Source organism: Rhododendron vialii, chromosome 6a (genome assembly GCF_030253575.1).
Source record: "Rhododendron vialii isolate Sample 1 chromosome 6a, ASM3025357v1".
Taxonomy (NCBI): domain Eukaryota; kingdom Viridiplantae; phylum Streptophyta; class Magnoliopsida; order Ericales; family Ericaceae; genus Rhododendron; species Rhododendron vialii.
In genome coordinates this window covers 22,411,620-22,426,477 of record NC_080562.1, presented here as the reverse complement: position 1 = coordinate 22,426,477, position 14,858 = coordinate 22,411,620, and the positions used below count along the sequence as shown (strand labels likewise).

Here is a 14,858-nt window from a genome sequence, read left to right as displayed (position 1 = left end):
AAATGGGTGATCAATGTGGGAAGTAGTTTGGTCACTTCTATCATTTAAAATATTATTCACTACTTTTGATGTGATATTCCATATTCTGAAGGCCATTGTTGAGAGACTTTAGTAATGAGAGTAAAAAGTATGTTATTAATGTTGCTTAACTTCTGTCACATGGGGCATTCTTCGGCGTTTGCAAATAAAGAAAAGTGATAAATAATTTAAAATATTGTAAGAATGTAGTGAAAGCCTTGTGTTTGATGTGAGTTGTTATTCAGTAGAATTGCGTTTGATCACATGAATTTATTATTGCAAAGGAATTGAGCACCACATGACAAAGCTAATAACGAACAACAAAGGATAGTTTTTGTGTGTGATCTGTTGAAAATGGTTCTGCTTAAACCATTAAAATATGAAATGAGAAATTGACATTCAAAGTGTGGTTTGCTTAAACCATTTCAGTGCTACATTTTTAGGAAAGAAAATTAGGTGGGTCTATAAGGCCATAGTCCTTGGGTCTTGGTCTAAGCTTGATTAGGTTTGGGCTTTTGGGCTAAATTATTTTCTCCTCTACTAGAATTGGGTCATTGGATTTGGGCTTAATCCATTTGGACTTGGTTGGTTTTTGGTTTAGATGAATTTGGTTTGGCTAGCCCAAAAGTGGGATACAAGTTAATTTGTATTAGTTTCTTAGTTGGGATGCCTCCAACTCCCTTGTCAAACTAAATTCTTCCACCTGTTTCATCAAGTTTGAGTTGCCAAATTCAATTCTTCCAATCAAGAATTCACCAAGTTTGAGTTAGATACAATTGCTGAACAAAAATAAAGTTTGGTCATTTACAAGTGCCCCGGTTTCTCTTCTAGGTCCATAAATAGTTGGGTCATTAATTCTTGGTAACTTGCCCTTTTTTTTTGTTAATCATTATTACCTAGTTGTCTGAGACTTTGGCTTTACCATTTTGCTGTAATTTTTTTTTATGAAATCTGAAACTTCGGAAACCACCGCAAACCAAGTGGGCAAGAACCATTAAAAGTCTCCAAAATGCCAATACCACACCCAAAATTACACTCATTGAAATATCAAAACTTCTACTGATTGGGAAATGTGAAAGAATCAAAACTTATCTGTTAGAAAACGCAAGTGCAAGCATGGATTGGCATCTTGTTGTTTTGTGTTCAAGTCGTGTCATTTCGAATTAATGGATCGACTAAAAAAATAAATGGTTATGTGTCCTTATCGGGTTATTATATGCAGTCCAACCCAAATTCGTCCCGTTTACTTTTTGTATTTGCAAGTTGGGTCATATACGTATTCATGTAAAAAATGGTCAACCTAAACTCTCTAACTTCGAATGCGTTCATGTCTTACTAAAGAGTTGTGCGAAATTCCCACCCCTAATAGTGATGTCGCGTCACTTTTGCAAACGGTCCTCATCAATCTTTCTTCATTTACAGAGCATGCAGGAATTTCTCTGGTTGCATTAACCTCAGCTTCGTCCAGTTTACTATCTCCAGCCCATCCATCAGCAACTCAACTAAAAGTAGAAGAAAAACAAGCTGAAAAAAGAGAGATTTATTTTTTGTATTGCAAAAATGGCAGATTACTCATTCACTGAAAAGCAGAGCGTCTGCAGTTCTTACAAACCCCATGCCATTTGTACAAATAATGCAGATGATTCTATGGTACAGAGTGCACAAACAAAAGAATAAATTAGACGTACTTCAACAACTTACTGGTTAGATTAAACCCAAGAACAAAGAAAAAATAAACTAAAAAGAAAAACATTAAAATTCCCATAAAGAAAACCATTACAATTAAAAAAAACTCTGGCATGCACAAGCAAACATCAACCCTCAACCTGTTGAATTCATGGACTGTAGCAGATCTGAAACCAAAATCACCATTGCAAAGATCACCAGCTCTCTCATAGGGACTGAGCTTTGATATCTCAGAAATCTACGTGTTTTACTTGAAATGATCTTGCTGAATTATTGCAATGAATTCAGGTTGCAACTCGTCATCCTCTTTGTGCTTCCATATTTCACCATTGGCATGGACAAGCCAGGATATTTGAGGAGAAAGTGAGGAGTAGTCTGCAAGTTAAAAAATACCGATAGTGGGAAGTACTATCCAATCCGAAGTAACAGCATAGCAGCAAATAACAAAAAGGAGAGTTTTTTATTCACAACCCAACGAAAGACAAGCTTTGGAATGGAATAATGTATTGGTTACCATGAAGTATCAAATGGAGGATAATACCTTCTCTCCACAACAAGAATAAAACCAGGGTAACTGCCCCGGTTTGATTTTGTTTTGTTCTTTTTACCAGTTGACAAATAGGGGGAGGAGAATTCAACAAATCATAGGGTAAAAGAGAGGGATAACTTGGAAGTAAAAACTAAATGAGGTCACAAAAGTCAGTTGGACAAGCTTACACACAAGTGAATGATACTCAAAAGGGACTCATAGATCACCAATTGGCCATCATACTGCTTTATGTACCCAAAGATATTCAAAGCTCATCCAGCTTTACAAAGCATTTGAATAATCTTTGTTCTAAAAATCGGTCTAGGCGGCCGCCTAGTTAGTGCCTGGGTGCTAGGCGGGGGTCCAACGCCTAGATAAAAATCGGCCTAGGCGCCGACTAGTCGGGCCTAGGCTCTAGGCGCCTTCTTCCGCCCGACTGGTGCCTCAACTTTTAGAACACTGAGTAAAATGACTACATACGGTCAAAGGAGCAAGCAGCATATCCACCAAAAAACATTTAAACAATAGTCCTTTCTTGAATCCTGAATGTCCTCAATATTGAAATTGATGGCAGGCACATCTTGGAATGGTAATGGAAGTGCAACAGCCATTCCAAACACCTCAATCGATTTCAATTTTTCAACACAACCAAATGCACCATAAAGTTCAAAACAGTGTTCCACATAAAGAACATGAATGACAGCTATTTACAAGTACGAGCGCAGGGACATAACGCACAGAATTAAGACCACGTACATGGCTTCTCTATGTTTCAATGTATAACACTTAGCTTGGTGTCATGATATGGGACAGGAATTTGTTTGGGGGCAAAAGATTTCAAACGAATCGATGTTACATAATGCAAGGACATTTCAGATTGTGAGACAGTAAAATTCTTGGACATTTATCTTTGGCAAAGGCCCGAAATTAAAGGAAGGCGATCGTCGCAGGCTTTGCAACATTAAGAGATAAAATAGGATATGATAAGGTGTATATGAGCTACATATAAGTGTTTCAACAGATTGGGAGTTGTAGGATCTCTATGGCAAACAATATGCGATGAGGGACGTGGGGAGAGCGGAGGGAGGATTTTTTGAGGTGGATCCCGACAGCGAATGGGTCTTTTCAGGGGACAGGTTATTACCAAGTTTTGACTGGAGAAGCAAATAGTTCCTTTCCCTAGAAAGCTATTTGGAGTACTCGAGCGCTAACTAAAGTTTCTTTTTTTGCTTGGTGTGCGGCTAAGGATAAGATTCTTACTATCGATAATCTTATAAGGTGCCAGATGGTTTTGGTGAATCGGTGTTCCATGTGCTTGAGAGATGGAGTCAGTGGCACATTTGTTTATTCATTGTCCGTGGCTAAGGAGCTTTGAAATGTGGTTCTTGTTTCGTGGGGCATGTTGTCAGATGATCCCATTGTGCTTGATGTGGTCAATTAAGAGAGAAAGGAATCATAGATATTTTGATGGGAATGAGATACCTTTGTTTAAAATTTAAAGCCTTTTGATTTTGGCTTTGTTTAGTTGGGAGTCGAGAGAGTGCAACCCTACTTTGAGTCAATTTTTTTGACATGTTAGATATTTTGGGGATATAGAGGGGTGTATAGGTCCTTACATATTTTGAAGTTTTCTTTTCTATTCCTTGCTCTCTTTTGTACATGGGTGACATATCCCTTTATGCCTTTTCAATAAAAACTTATTACTTACCCAAAAAATAAAAGTATTTCAACAACCATTGGATGACAAAATAGGTTATGATAAGGTTTATGTGAACTCCTTGTAAATATTTGGTTAGTGTAAGGCAAATGCTAACCTCTTCCCAATAGTTGGTAGTTAGCCTCCATGTGTGTATAACAAATAGTGTACAAAATATATGTAAATTTGTCTCGAAATATGTGCAAGCTGTATTGGGAAGATAAATATGTTTCTTTTAAAGAGTCCATTCTCCATAACTTTTTGGTCTATTTCGTTTTGTGTGTTTTGTTCGTCTTTTCTGAGTTTTCGTTTAGTTCACTTTTTTTTTTTTTGGATTAATTATCCATTTCAACGAGAGAAGTCCAAAAAGTACAAAATTATGACCAAACGCAAAAAAAAAATTCACTAAAGATGAAAAAGAAAATACCAAACAACTGTCTTTTTTGTCTAAATTGTCATCTTATATGAACTTTTTCAACATCGGCCCACATTTTTATATTTTTCTTATTCTTCTCGTCAAGACGAATGATTAATCTCAACAATTTTGACAAAAAGTAAAAAAAATACAATAAAAAAGTTTTAGACAAAAAGTTTACAAGAATGGAGCCTTAGTTAATGCACATACGCTCGTGGTTAGAAGAACCCTTAACCAAATGCTAGATAGTGATGGGTGTGTGTGATGTGGCCAAAGGGTGCCAAACATCAACTTTCAACAGCGCTATAGCAAACATAAAGGTCTAGTGGTATGAGCCAAGGGATTTATTTTACAGTAAACACCAAGTGATGGTTGTTCTAACTAAAACAGCTTTGGCACATACTAGTGAGCTTTGGCAAAAACCTTACTCCATGCACTGGGGAATTTAATTCCACCTAATAATATTGTTCAAGAGCCCCAGTTAGCCGGCATACTTTATGTTCATTTTGGCATGAATCCCATAGAGAAATACTTAAACTTCACAAACACATTAGAAATTGAGTCTCACAAGAGACAAACTAACACATGCAAAGCCCCTACAATTTCTAGTCAACCACCGGTCCACCGTGCATTCATATGTTTGGTATATTTCTGCTAGCATGTTTTACCTGTGACAGGAGGTGGATCAGGTTCTCTCGTACTATGCAAAACCATAGTACCTGAAAGCACAGTAATGAATCCACAAAGCGCTGATACAATATTACTGGCACTCTGACCGGACCAATCCTGCAAATATTAGGAGTCTTATGTCATCATCTCATAAAGTAGATGAGGACCCAAAAAAAGCATTTGGATTCTACACTTCTGAAATTACCTTGAACATTATTGCACTGGCCAAAATCGTGAGGGAGGTAAACATGGCATAGTAGATTGGAGAGACAACAGCTGTGTTGAAATTATCCAAAGCCTAGAAAAAATGGTGCCCATCAAACACGATTCTATACCAGAGCCCAGCAACAAATCAAGGAGAAATGTAAAAACTCGGTTTTAGCCTAGAGTAGTTGGGTATTTAGTTCCTTTCGTAGGTACTGTATAATACCAACTATCACATACTTTTTTAAAATAATAACAGAACCCATCTAGTCCCCAATCATTAGCGGTATGGGCGGGGAAGGATTGGAGACAGACTTAACATTTGGCAATATATGCACAAAGTAGCTGCTCTCAGAATACCACTAAAATAGTGGCCCCCCTATACCTCCAAGAACTGAGGAGCTAAAAAGATGTTTTTTTGCAGAACCATGCCCCCAAATCAAAGCCGAAAGACATTAGAGAGGGCAGGCCTAGAGACCCAAATCAATTTCTGTGCACATTACCATGCTTCCTTCATTCAAAGTCCAGAGCTCAGAAAGCACAAATGTTAGGTTTGTTTTGTATGACCTAGTCATGTGGGAGGAGTCTGCATCCATTTAAGTGGTCACATACCAGAAACAGGATCCTAAATGATTGTAATGTTGGTAAAGAAATCAATTGCTACTTGCTAGGCTAAGTATATCTGGGATCTCCCTTCATCTAGTGTTGTGCCTTATGTTTTTCTAGAGGCAAGATTATTGATGCATAGCCTAAGAAGCACGCGTACCGGTACGAGTGCGGATACGGGTAGGATACGGGTACGTCGATACGGAAATACCTAAAAAATGCAAGGTACGACTGGGGTACGTCTATAACAAATGTATATTTATAACTTAAAGCAATGTACTACACGTAGTAATTACACTTCAACTAAAGGAAATTGCTAAATGACTTGAGCAATTCGGAATCTAACATCAGATAGTAGTTTAACACCAAACTTCAAGTACAAATCAGAGTTTAATGCCACTATACTAAAGAACCTTTAGACAAAAAATCGTTATTGTACAATCATGCTAAGCATAGAAAAATAAAGTCTTATCAACTTAGTTTCATCTCTGTGTTGGGTTCGGTTTGATATATGTTTCGGTACTTCTGGGGTATGGCAAAAATCGAGGAGAAAAGTTTTGGTACTTGTTTCATGTACCCGGTACGGATTTAGAAGTACCATGCAAAGTACCGGTACCCTACGTTAAGGGTATGAGTACGTCGGGGTTTTAGAAGTACCCGTGCTTCATAGTGCATAGCATAAGGTGCAACCGCGCAAGCATAAACAAGATGCATTAGATCTAACTTATGTAAAAAATCGATTAAAACCGAAAGAAATTAACGGCTAACTGGAAGGTACTAGCATAAGGAGTTTGAAAAGCTTATTGCAGAAAATTATGCCCTACCAATGACGAGTAGTCAGTTGGGACCCAATTATGCACCTTCCTAGAAACCACACAAGCCAAGAGTGAAATTTTTTTTTTTTTTTTGAATGACACAGGATAAAAGGACATACTCAAAGGCTCCAACTTAGATCAGGGTCGGAAGAAGTAGGAAATAGATACCCCAGGTACTCCAAATTTTGGAGACTCATTTCCAAGTACTTGTGATATTTTGTGGGCTTTTCCATGTCGACAATCTGTTGACCCATAGTGTAACAGGGGTTACAGTGGCAAGCATTGCCTCGTCATTCACACAGGCATTTCTACGAGCAAAAACCATAGGGCACACGAAGACAAGTTTTGAAAGGGGTTAAGGGAACATCAAGACAAGTGTAAATTGGTCTTTCTACAGTGAGATTTGTGATTCGACTTTGGACAAACTTCTTATACCAATTCTCAAGTTAGGTTTCTTTGCTTTCCATGAATTTAGATGGAATTTTCATCTAAGCACTTTAGCCTGCAACGGCAAGTGGCTAACAGCTGTTTTTAAGAAACCAATGGCTAAATCCTCCAAGGCCAAACCACAGAGGATGGTTCAATTCCATCGATAAGTAATTAGTAGTACTCAGAAAACTAGAATGCACGGAGGTAATGGCATGGAATGGTAAATATATTGCAACCTTGCCTCTGCGCCACCTCAACTTTCCTCCCAAAGTCACTTCCACATGGGGGGAAAAAAACAGAAGGCAAAGAGCAAGACTGTCAATCAAATTTTGTAAACAATCAAAATTACATAGTGGGCAGCAACTTACACCTAACTACAACAATAACAAAATCACTGTTGTTCTTGTTTTGTCATGCACATTAAGCAATACGAAATTATAGGGAGGTGTATTCAGTTATTCCACTCCCTTTCAATTCCAAAAGCCATAAAATTCTACAACTAGGGTTGATTCGATTCGGTTCTCTTAAAAGCCAATTGGTGACTCAAATTTGCCATTACAGACTGTCAATAAATCTACCATAATAGAGAGTGAATTAGCAATCAATAAATATATAACCATGTCTTTTGCCTTTATCATGCTTCTAACGTTGGAAACAAAAGCTACGTGAAGATAATAGGAGAACACGATGAGTGGAAAGAAGTTATCAAAGGAAAAGGAGAAGCTTGGTGCGCAAAATGCAGTAGGAAAGACTCACTTAGAGCTCTCCAAGATTTATAAGACAATAGGAACAAACACTCTGATTACTAATGGGAATAATTGGTGGGAATGAAGCATAATGTCCATTAGCATACAGACATGTCACATATGGTGATTTGATGGATTTAGAATTGAGTCCGCAAGGATCATAAATGGAACTAGGCAAACACATAATGACCTGATGCTCTAGAAATACAAACTATCTGCTTATAATCTTCTTCAAGCTCGCTCAATATGCAAAATAGATATAGAGGAGCCAACAGATCATTCTTCTCATACCATACAACTCCAAACAATTTCTCCCAACCCAAGAAAATCAGTGATTTATAAGAAAATACTTACAAGTTTAATCTTATCTAGTTAGATAGTCACAATACCATAAACATAACACCCATAAAGCCATAAGTCTCCTAGTTTAGTACTAATTGACAAACACACTCTTCTTTTGATTCAAGCTATAAAACTACAATGTCGCCCAACCAAGTTCTCCAAAACTGTTAATTTTATACTTGCATCGATCCACTCACTAGCCTCGGGGGTTGAAAACAAGCTGAGCTTTAGACGAGTCAAATAGTGGTCGTTCAAGTTGCTTCAACACTTTATGAAGCTCAAGAAAATGTGTTCAAGCTTGGCTTGGTTATCACACAAGACAATCTCAAACAAGCACCAGAAACTTGGTTTATTTACGTAGTATAGAGCTTAACAAGTCAAGTCCGGGTCAAGCTTACGAAAATAATGACCCCAATGAGCTCTGAGTAAACTTGGATTTCATACAGAATTTTCAGACAATTTTGTGAGCATTATTACCACATTATCCACCAAGATGCTTTCTTTGAATAGAAAAAGGTCCTATAGGATGCATTTGACAACAATATCGCATCGTTTTAGTGCCACATTTAGAAACATTGAAACAAGGAAACAACAAGAAGAAAGTGAACTGACCTTATTCAAATAATTCAACTGAGTTATAATACAAGTAACTGCTACCATTGCAAAAATCCATGTCTGGAAGCTTGCTACCTGGCTTGACCCTTCCAATGTGAGTTTTATAGCAGTTCCTATTGCTTTTATACTCATAACCTGTAAAACACCAACAAGAAACCTCTGCATCACTACTATGACAGTTGCTGAAGCGGAAATTAGTAACGAGTCTGTGCAACTGTCCCTACCAGAAAAACTTGTACAATGACCACATGATGTAGATGGCAAAATTGGCGCACAAAAAAGAAAAAGAAAAAGAAAAGAAGAGTGGTCCATATTTTCTTAAGTAACCAAAGAAAAAAGGTGAGCCCAGAGACTTTTAAACCCATACAGATATGCACGTAGCAATAATACACGACATTATTCAGGGAGTAGGTGATGCAATAGGGAGTAGGTGATGCAATAAGCAGCATGCACTTTTAAGGAGCCCTACATTTACTAAAATACTCAGGTATTCATAGAACCTATGTCAACTTTTGTTTGTCCTCACTTAAAATTAACTTCCACAATTTTGGACACACTGAGAACAGTTTCTGAAACTTCTCAACATGACACACATATCACACAAAGTGTGGTGTCTTTTTTTGAACATCAATTAGTGTGGTGTCTGATATCCTCAAGTATGGTGCTCAAACGCCATAAACCTACAAACCACGTCTACGGGTACAAGTACAGATATCGATACAATACGGGTTCAAGTATCGATACGATACGGGTACAAGTACAGGGTGAAACCTAAAATATGTATGTTGCTGTTTCCGTTGGGGCACGACCATAACAAATGAATTTTTACAAGCTAGAGCAACCTATTACATGTAATAATTATACTTCAAATAAAGAAAATAGCTAAATGACACCAGCAATTAAGAATCCAACACAATAGCTTAACCTGCAACCTAAGGAGCACGTGTACAGGTATGGGTACAGCAGTACGGCGAAACCTAGAAAATTTAGGGTACAGGTATGTCTGGGGTTCGGCTATAACAAATGTATCTTAAAATATAGAGCAATGTACTACACGTAATAATTTCGCATCAAATAAAGGAAATAGCAAATGACTTGGCGATTAAGAATCCAACATCAAATAACTGTTTAACGCCAACCTTAAGGTGAAACTCAAACTTTAATGCCATTGTACTAGAGAAACTATGGACCAAAATTTTTATTCTGGAATCATGCTAAGCATGGAAACAAGAAGTCTCATCAACTTAGCTTCATCACTGCATTGGGTACCACGTGATATATATTGTGTTACTTTTGGGGTACGACAAACATCATAGGGAAAAATCTCGGCATGTGTTTTGTGTACTCAGTACGTATTTAGAAGTACCATGTCAAACACCGCTACCCAGTACATTACGTGTACGAGTACGACTGGGTCTTAGAAGTACCTGTACTTCATGGCCCGTAACATAAGGTACTAATAAGAGTTTAGTGCCATTATACTAAAGATCCTATCGACCAAAATCTTTATTCTAACAATATGCTAAGCATAGAAAAGAGAAGTCTTATCAATTTAGCTTCATCTCTCTGTGGACATGCCATTAAACTAAAGATCCTATCGACCAAAATCATTATTATTCTAAAAATATGCTAACTTGCTAAGCATAGAAAAGGGGAAGTCTTATCAATTTAGCTTCATCTCTCCGTGGACATACGGCTGGATATTTATTGCTGTACTTTGGGTACACGAAAAGTCAAAAAGAGAAGTTCGGTACCCAGTACGTCACGAGTACAACGGGGTTTTAGAAGTACCCGTGCTTCATAGCGATAAAACATTTTTAAAACACAGTATCACATATAACCAACAAGAAGTATGCAATAGACACTTCCAACAAAAGTAATGGCATAACAACAAAAGATTAAAATTTGAAGGGGAGAGGGAGGCGCGAAACAAGCATTATTTCCTACTGTTCTGATATAAGACTAACCATGGTATATGACACATAGTGTTTGGCTATTACAAAACAATATGTAAAAAACATGAGTGTAGCTGAAACTGATGCAGTTGCCATAGAGGAGGAGTACCACTTTAGGCATTATAAGCCTCGAGTGGCATGATCGTAAATACGTGGCTATGCGACGGTGGAATTAGGAGTCGGGCCTACCTAGGTTCAATCCGAAACGGCCCAACGGTCAAGACACATTGCCTTTGGCAATGTGCCGTGTGTTTTTTAGCCGTTTGAGGCCGTCTAGGGCTCCAAAAGGGCAATTTTGCAGTTGTAGGAAATATTTCGTTTGCTTATAACTTTTAGTAGGAATTTCTGTTTCAGTCCATTCTTTTTGGAGAAGACTTATTTTTTCCCCTATTTTCAGAATTTGTAATAATTTCGGAATTTTCCGAAATTGGTAATTTTTTGTTTTATTTAGTTGTAAGCCTTGGGACTAAATGGTTTTTTGATTATTATTGAATAAGAAAAAGTCTAGACAGAGTTTCTCTACATCTATCCCATTTGTGATTGTCCTTGTTGCACATTAGTTCTTAGATTAGTAGTTTCGTTGCACATTAGTTCTTAGATTAGTAGTTTCGCCCTGCATTAGAAAAGAAAACCTTCGTGTAGCACCAATAGATGATAAGATGAGAGAGAATAGATTAAGGTGGTTTGGACATGTCTATCATGGATTAGTAGATGCGGTTGTCACGAGTGATATGGTTATAGTAGATGGTAGTATTAAGTGGTGAGGTAGACCAAAATTGACTTCAGAGGTAGTAGTATGATGCCCTTGACAGAGCTCAATGGAGAAAACGAATTGATGTAGTTGACTGCATGTGTTTTCTTTAAAGATAGCCTTGAAGGGAATGGTGATGGTTTCCTTGCTTAATTGGCTTAAAGAGGGTGCATCATCCTCATACTTTTATAGATCTTTTGTGACACTTACAAAATGCTGATAGATGAAAGATCTACGACTATGGATACAGCAGATCAAAAAAAGATCTACGGAGACAGGAATCTTCAGGAATGATCACTTGCTACAATCTGTTTGACTACAGCGACTATCTACAAAGACTTCGATAGTTATAAAATAGGAGAGAGACAGGGAAGGTAAAGAATACTACATACCGTCAACGATCCAATCACTGAGCATATGCCAATATAAACCATTATGTTTGTCTGTCCAAAGCGCGGTTCGCAGTACAACACAAGCACCAACACCACAGCCACTGCAGAGGCCGTGTACAGAAGAAAAGCTGAACAAACAAAAAAATAAAAAATATCAAGGGAAATAAACAAAATATGTTAACCAAGCATAGCAATTTGCGAAAATGAATTTACCTGGTTGTATTGCTAATTCCCAGATCTCTTCCACTGAATTTATACTGTGTTCACTAGGTGCATGAAGCACAATCACGGTGGACCCCACTACGCACAAAACACACCCCAGTATGCCCATACGTCGCAATTTCTCCTTCAATAAAAAGTGTGCAAGAACAGCACTGAAATGACAAACAAAATTCCAAAATTTGTATCGCTCATTAGGACTGAAAATGTAAGCCAGTGAAAAACACAAAAAATAAAAACAAAGAATTACCTAACAATTATACTCAATGCTCCAAGAGGTGTCACAAGCACAGCAGGAGCATAAATGTAAGCAATAAAATTGGCTAATTCTCCAACAATCACTGCCAAAATTGGAGAAATAACAACACCAAATTCTTATTTATCCCGATTTTCTAGAACCAACAGCTAAATGCATTTTAACCATTTAGAACTACAAGACTTACTAGTGATCATGCCAATCCACCAAAGTGGCTGCAGTAGATAACCGTATCCTCCTGAACCTTCATTTAAGAAACAAGTTCACCATCAAAAAGAAAAGAAAACAAAGCAATAAACACACTACAACATGCTTTTAACAATCCAGCACCTGGTTTTGTATGGAAACGTCTTGTGACAACATGAAGAGCATTTTGGGAACACTGCAGGAATATCTATAGATTATATAAAAGGACCTAACCTAATCTTGATGTAATTGTTTACAACTTACGACATACGAGTTAAGATTATCTAACATATGTAAAATTGCCGGACGACCATAAGCTGAAAAAATAGGACTGGCGTAATCTCGTTAACAAGTTTACAGAAATTAAAACTCTTCAAATTGAGTATACACTTCTTCTAGACAATCTGTACTACCAATATGTCAAGAATCCCTCCTATCAATAGCATCATTTACCTAACCAATGTCATGCAGTTGCCACTATCCTTCGACATTTCCAGCTGAGTTCAAACATGCTCAGGTACAAAGAATACTGGTCAGAGATACCTTCTAGTAACTAATAATGCTACTATTAAATTGCCAAAAAACAAGTATTTTTCTGCACCAGCTTGAGAGCATGACCATGGTCCCCAGCAGCCACACCTAAGACCATTCCTAGCAGCTACTTAAGTGACTCCTTACCTAATTTCCTGCAAAGCTAGTGTCCATCCTTCTAGGACAACAAAAGACACTTCCTTCCAACTTCTAACTTGTCTCTCCATTCCAAAATGCAATCTCTGGTCCTCCGGTAATCCCTCATAAACGAAGGCTAATGATAAAAAATCATCCCTTACAAGGCAGTGTTTGGTACACAGGAACAAATTAACACGGAATGGTCATTCTTTTGCGATGCTCATTTCATCGCTCTGGTATCCCAACCAATTCACAACACACATGGCAAAACAAATCATCATTCACCATTTTAGGCAAACGGGCATTCCATGACGAGGTCAAGAAACGACTATTTCGTTCTTCCGTAAAATCATTCCAGCAAACCAAACATTACCTACGTTACAACGGCTTCATTCCCCGTTTGCTAATCTGTACTGAAGTAACAAAACCTCTTCTTTCGAAAATGTGCATTTGCACAATTAATCTACTGTATCCAAATTGATGTAAGCTTAACGTATGCATCCAATTAACAAAACATGAGCTGGGAAATGATGAATGAATGGTCCACTTACTGGCACGAGGGCCCGAGGCGCCGGCCCGCTGGAGACCCTTCTTCTTGATAATGAAGCTCGCTCCAATGAAGATACTGGATGCCACAGCGAGAGAAAACCCTATCAAATTATCTGTAAACATGACACCAATTCTAGGGTTTGCTTTCTAATTAGCAGTGGCTTTTTCATCTGAATCCGATGATCCTGGCGCAGAAACAGATCCCGGTGTGTAACTCAAATCGACCAATCGAAACCCTAGATTTCAATTCCGATGCCCCTGTATATATGCATGTACTATGTAGTATATAACTCTCTATACATATATAATGGGTGAATCTATGTCTATGTGGGTGTATGTATGCGGAGGAAAGGAAATGAAGGTACGCAATGCAGCAATCACCTGCCAGTCCAAACTAGAACGGTCACCGTTGGTAGGGAGGAGCATTTACACATACGCAGCTCAAGTCTACGCAACTGAAGGGGGGATTTGGATTGAAAAGTATAACACTAACTTCTTCTTTGTTTTCTAATTTGCATTGGTTAGTTATTTGTCAAACTTTTATTATTTATTGATTTTTCGTAGAAAATCAAAAAAGTAAAAGAAATTTATCAAAACTCATATGTTTTTTTAAAAATAAATAAGTAAATAAATAAAAAGTTTTCTTATTAATTTATTTTGTTTTAAAAAAAAATATGTAATTCTCATAAAAAATATACACGCGAACAAAAATTGAACAAAAATAAAAAGGTTATCAAAATCAAATATATAGTTATAAATGTTCTCACTGTCATGTCTTAAAAAAATAATCAAAGTAAAAAAATAATAGTTCACATAAGAAATAATTTGATTTAGAATTGTGTATTTTTTTATGAAAACTATGTATTATTTATAAGAATTGTTTATTTTTTCTATGAGAATTGTATATTGTCCATGAGAACTGTTTATTAGAGCTATGTATTTTCTATGATAACCATATATTTTTTATGAGAACTGTGTATTTTAGTGTGTGATAAGATTATGTGAACTGTGTATTTTTTAGTTCACATAGCCAGTTCACATAATTCAATTTTCATAACTAGTTCACAAAGCTAGTTGACTATTTCTCTATGAGAACAGCCACTTCTTATAG

General features: G+C 37.2%; 1 protein-coding gene and 1 non-coding gene across 2 annotated transcripts; both read right to left on the bottom strand.

Annotated features, from left to right (window-relative positions):
• Nucleotides 1-1,543: 1,543 nt before the first annotated feature.
• On the bottom strand, nt 1,544-14,242 carry LOC131329325 (probable magnesium transporter NIPA6). The gene is made up of 9 exons (XM_058362412.1): nt 13,750-14,242; nt 12,531-12,587; nt 12,338-12,428; nt 12,082-12,242; nt 11,869-11,996; nt 8,768-8,905; nt 5,219-5,311; nt 5,013-5,130; nt 1,544-2,079 (listed from the first exon to the last, which is right to left on the bottom strand). Exons 1-9 carry the CDS (start codon nt 13,868-13,870, stop codon nt 1,952-1,954), a joined length of 1,035 nt encoding a protein of 344 aa, XP_058218395.1. The 5' UTR covers nt 13,871-14,242; the 3' UTR covers nt 1,544-1,951.
• Nucleotides 5,629-5,736, bottom strand: LOC131331601 (small nucleolar RNA snoR100). Its single transcript, XR_009201415.1, has one exon. It is a non-coding gene; the product is annotated as a small nucleolar RNA snoR100 (small nucleolar RNA).
• Nucleotides 14,243-14,858: the final 616 nt, after the last annotated feature.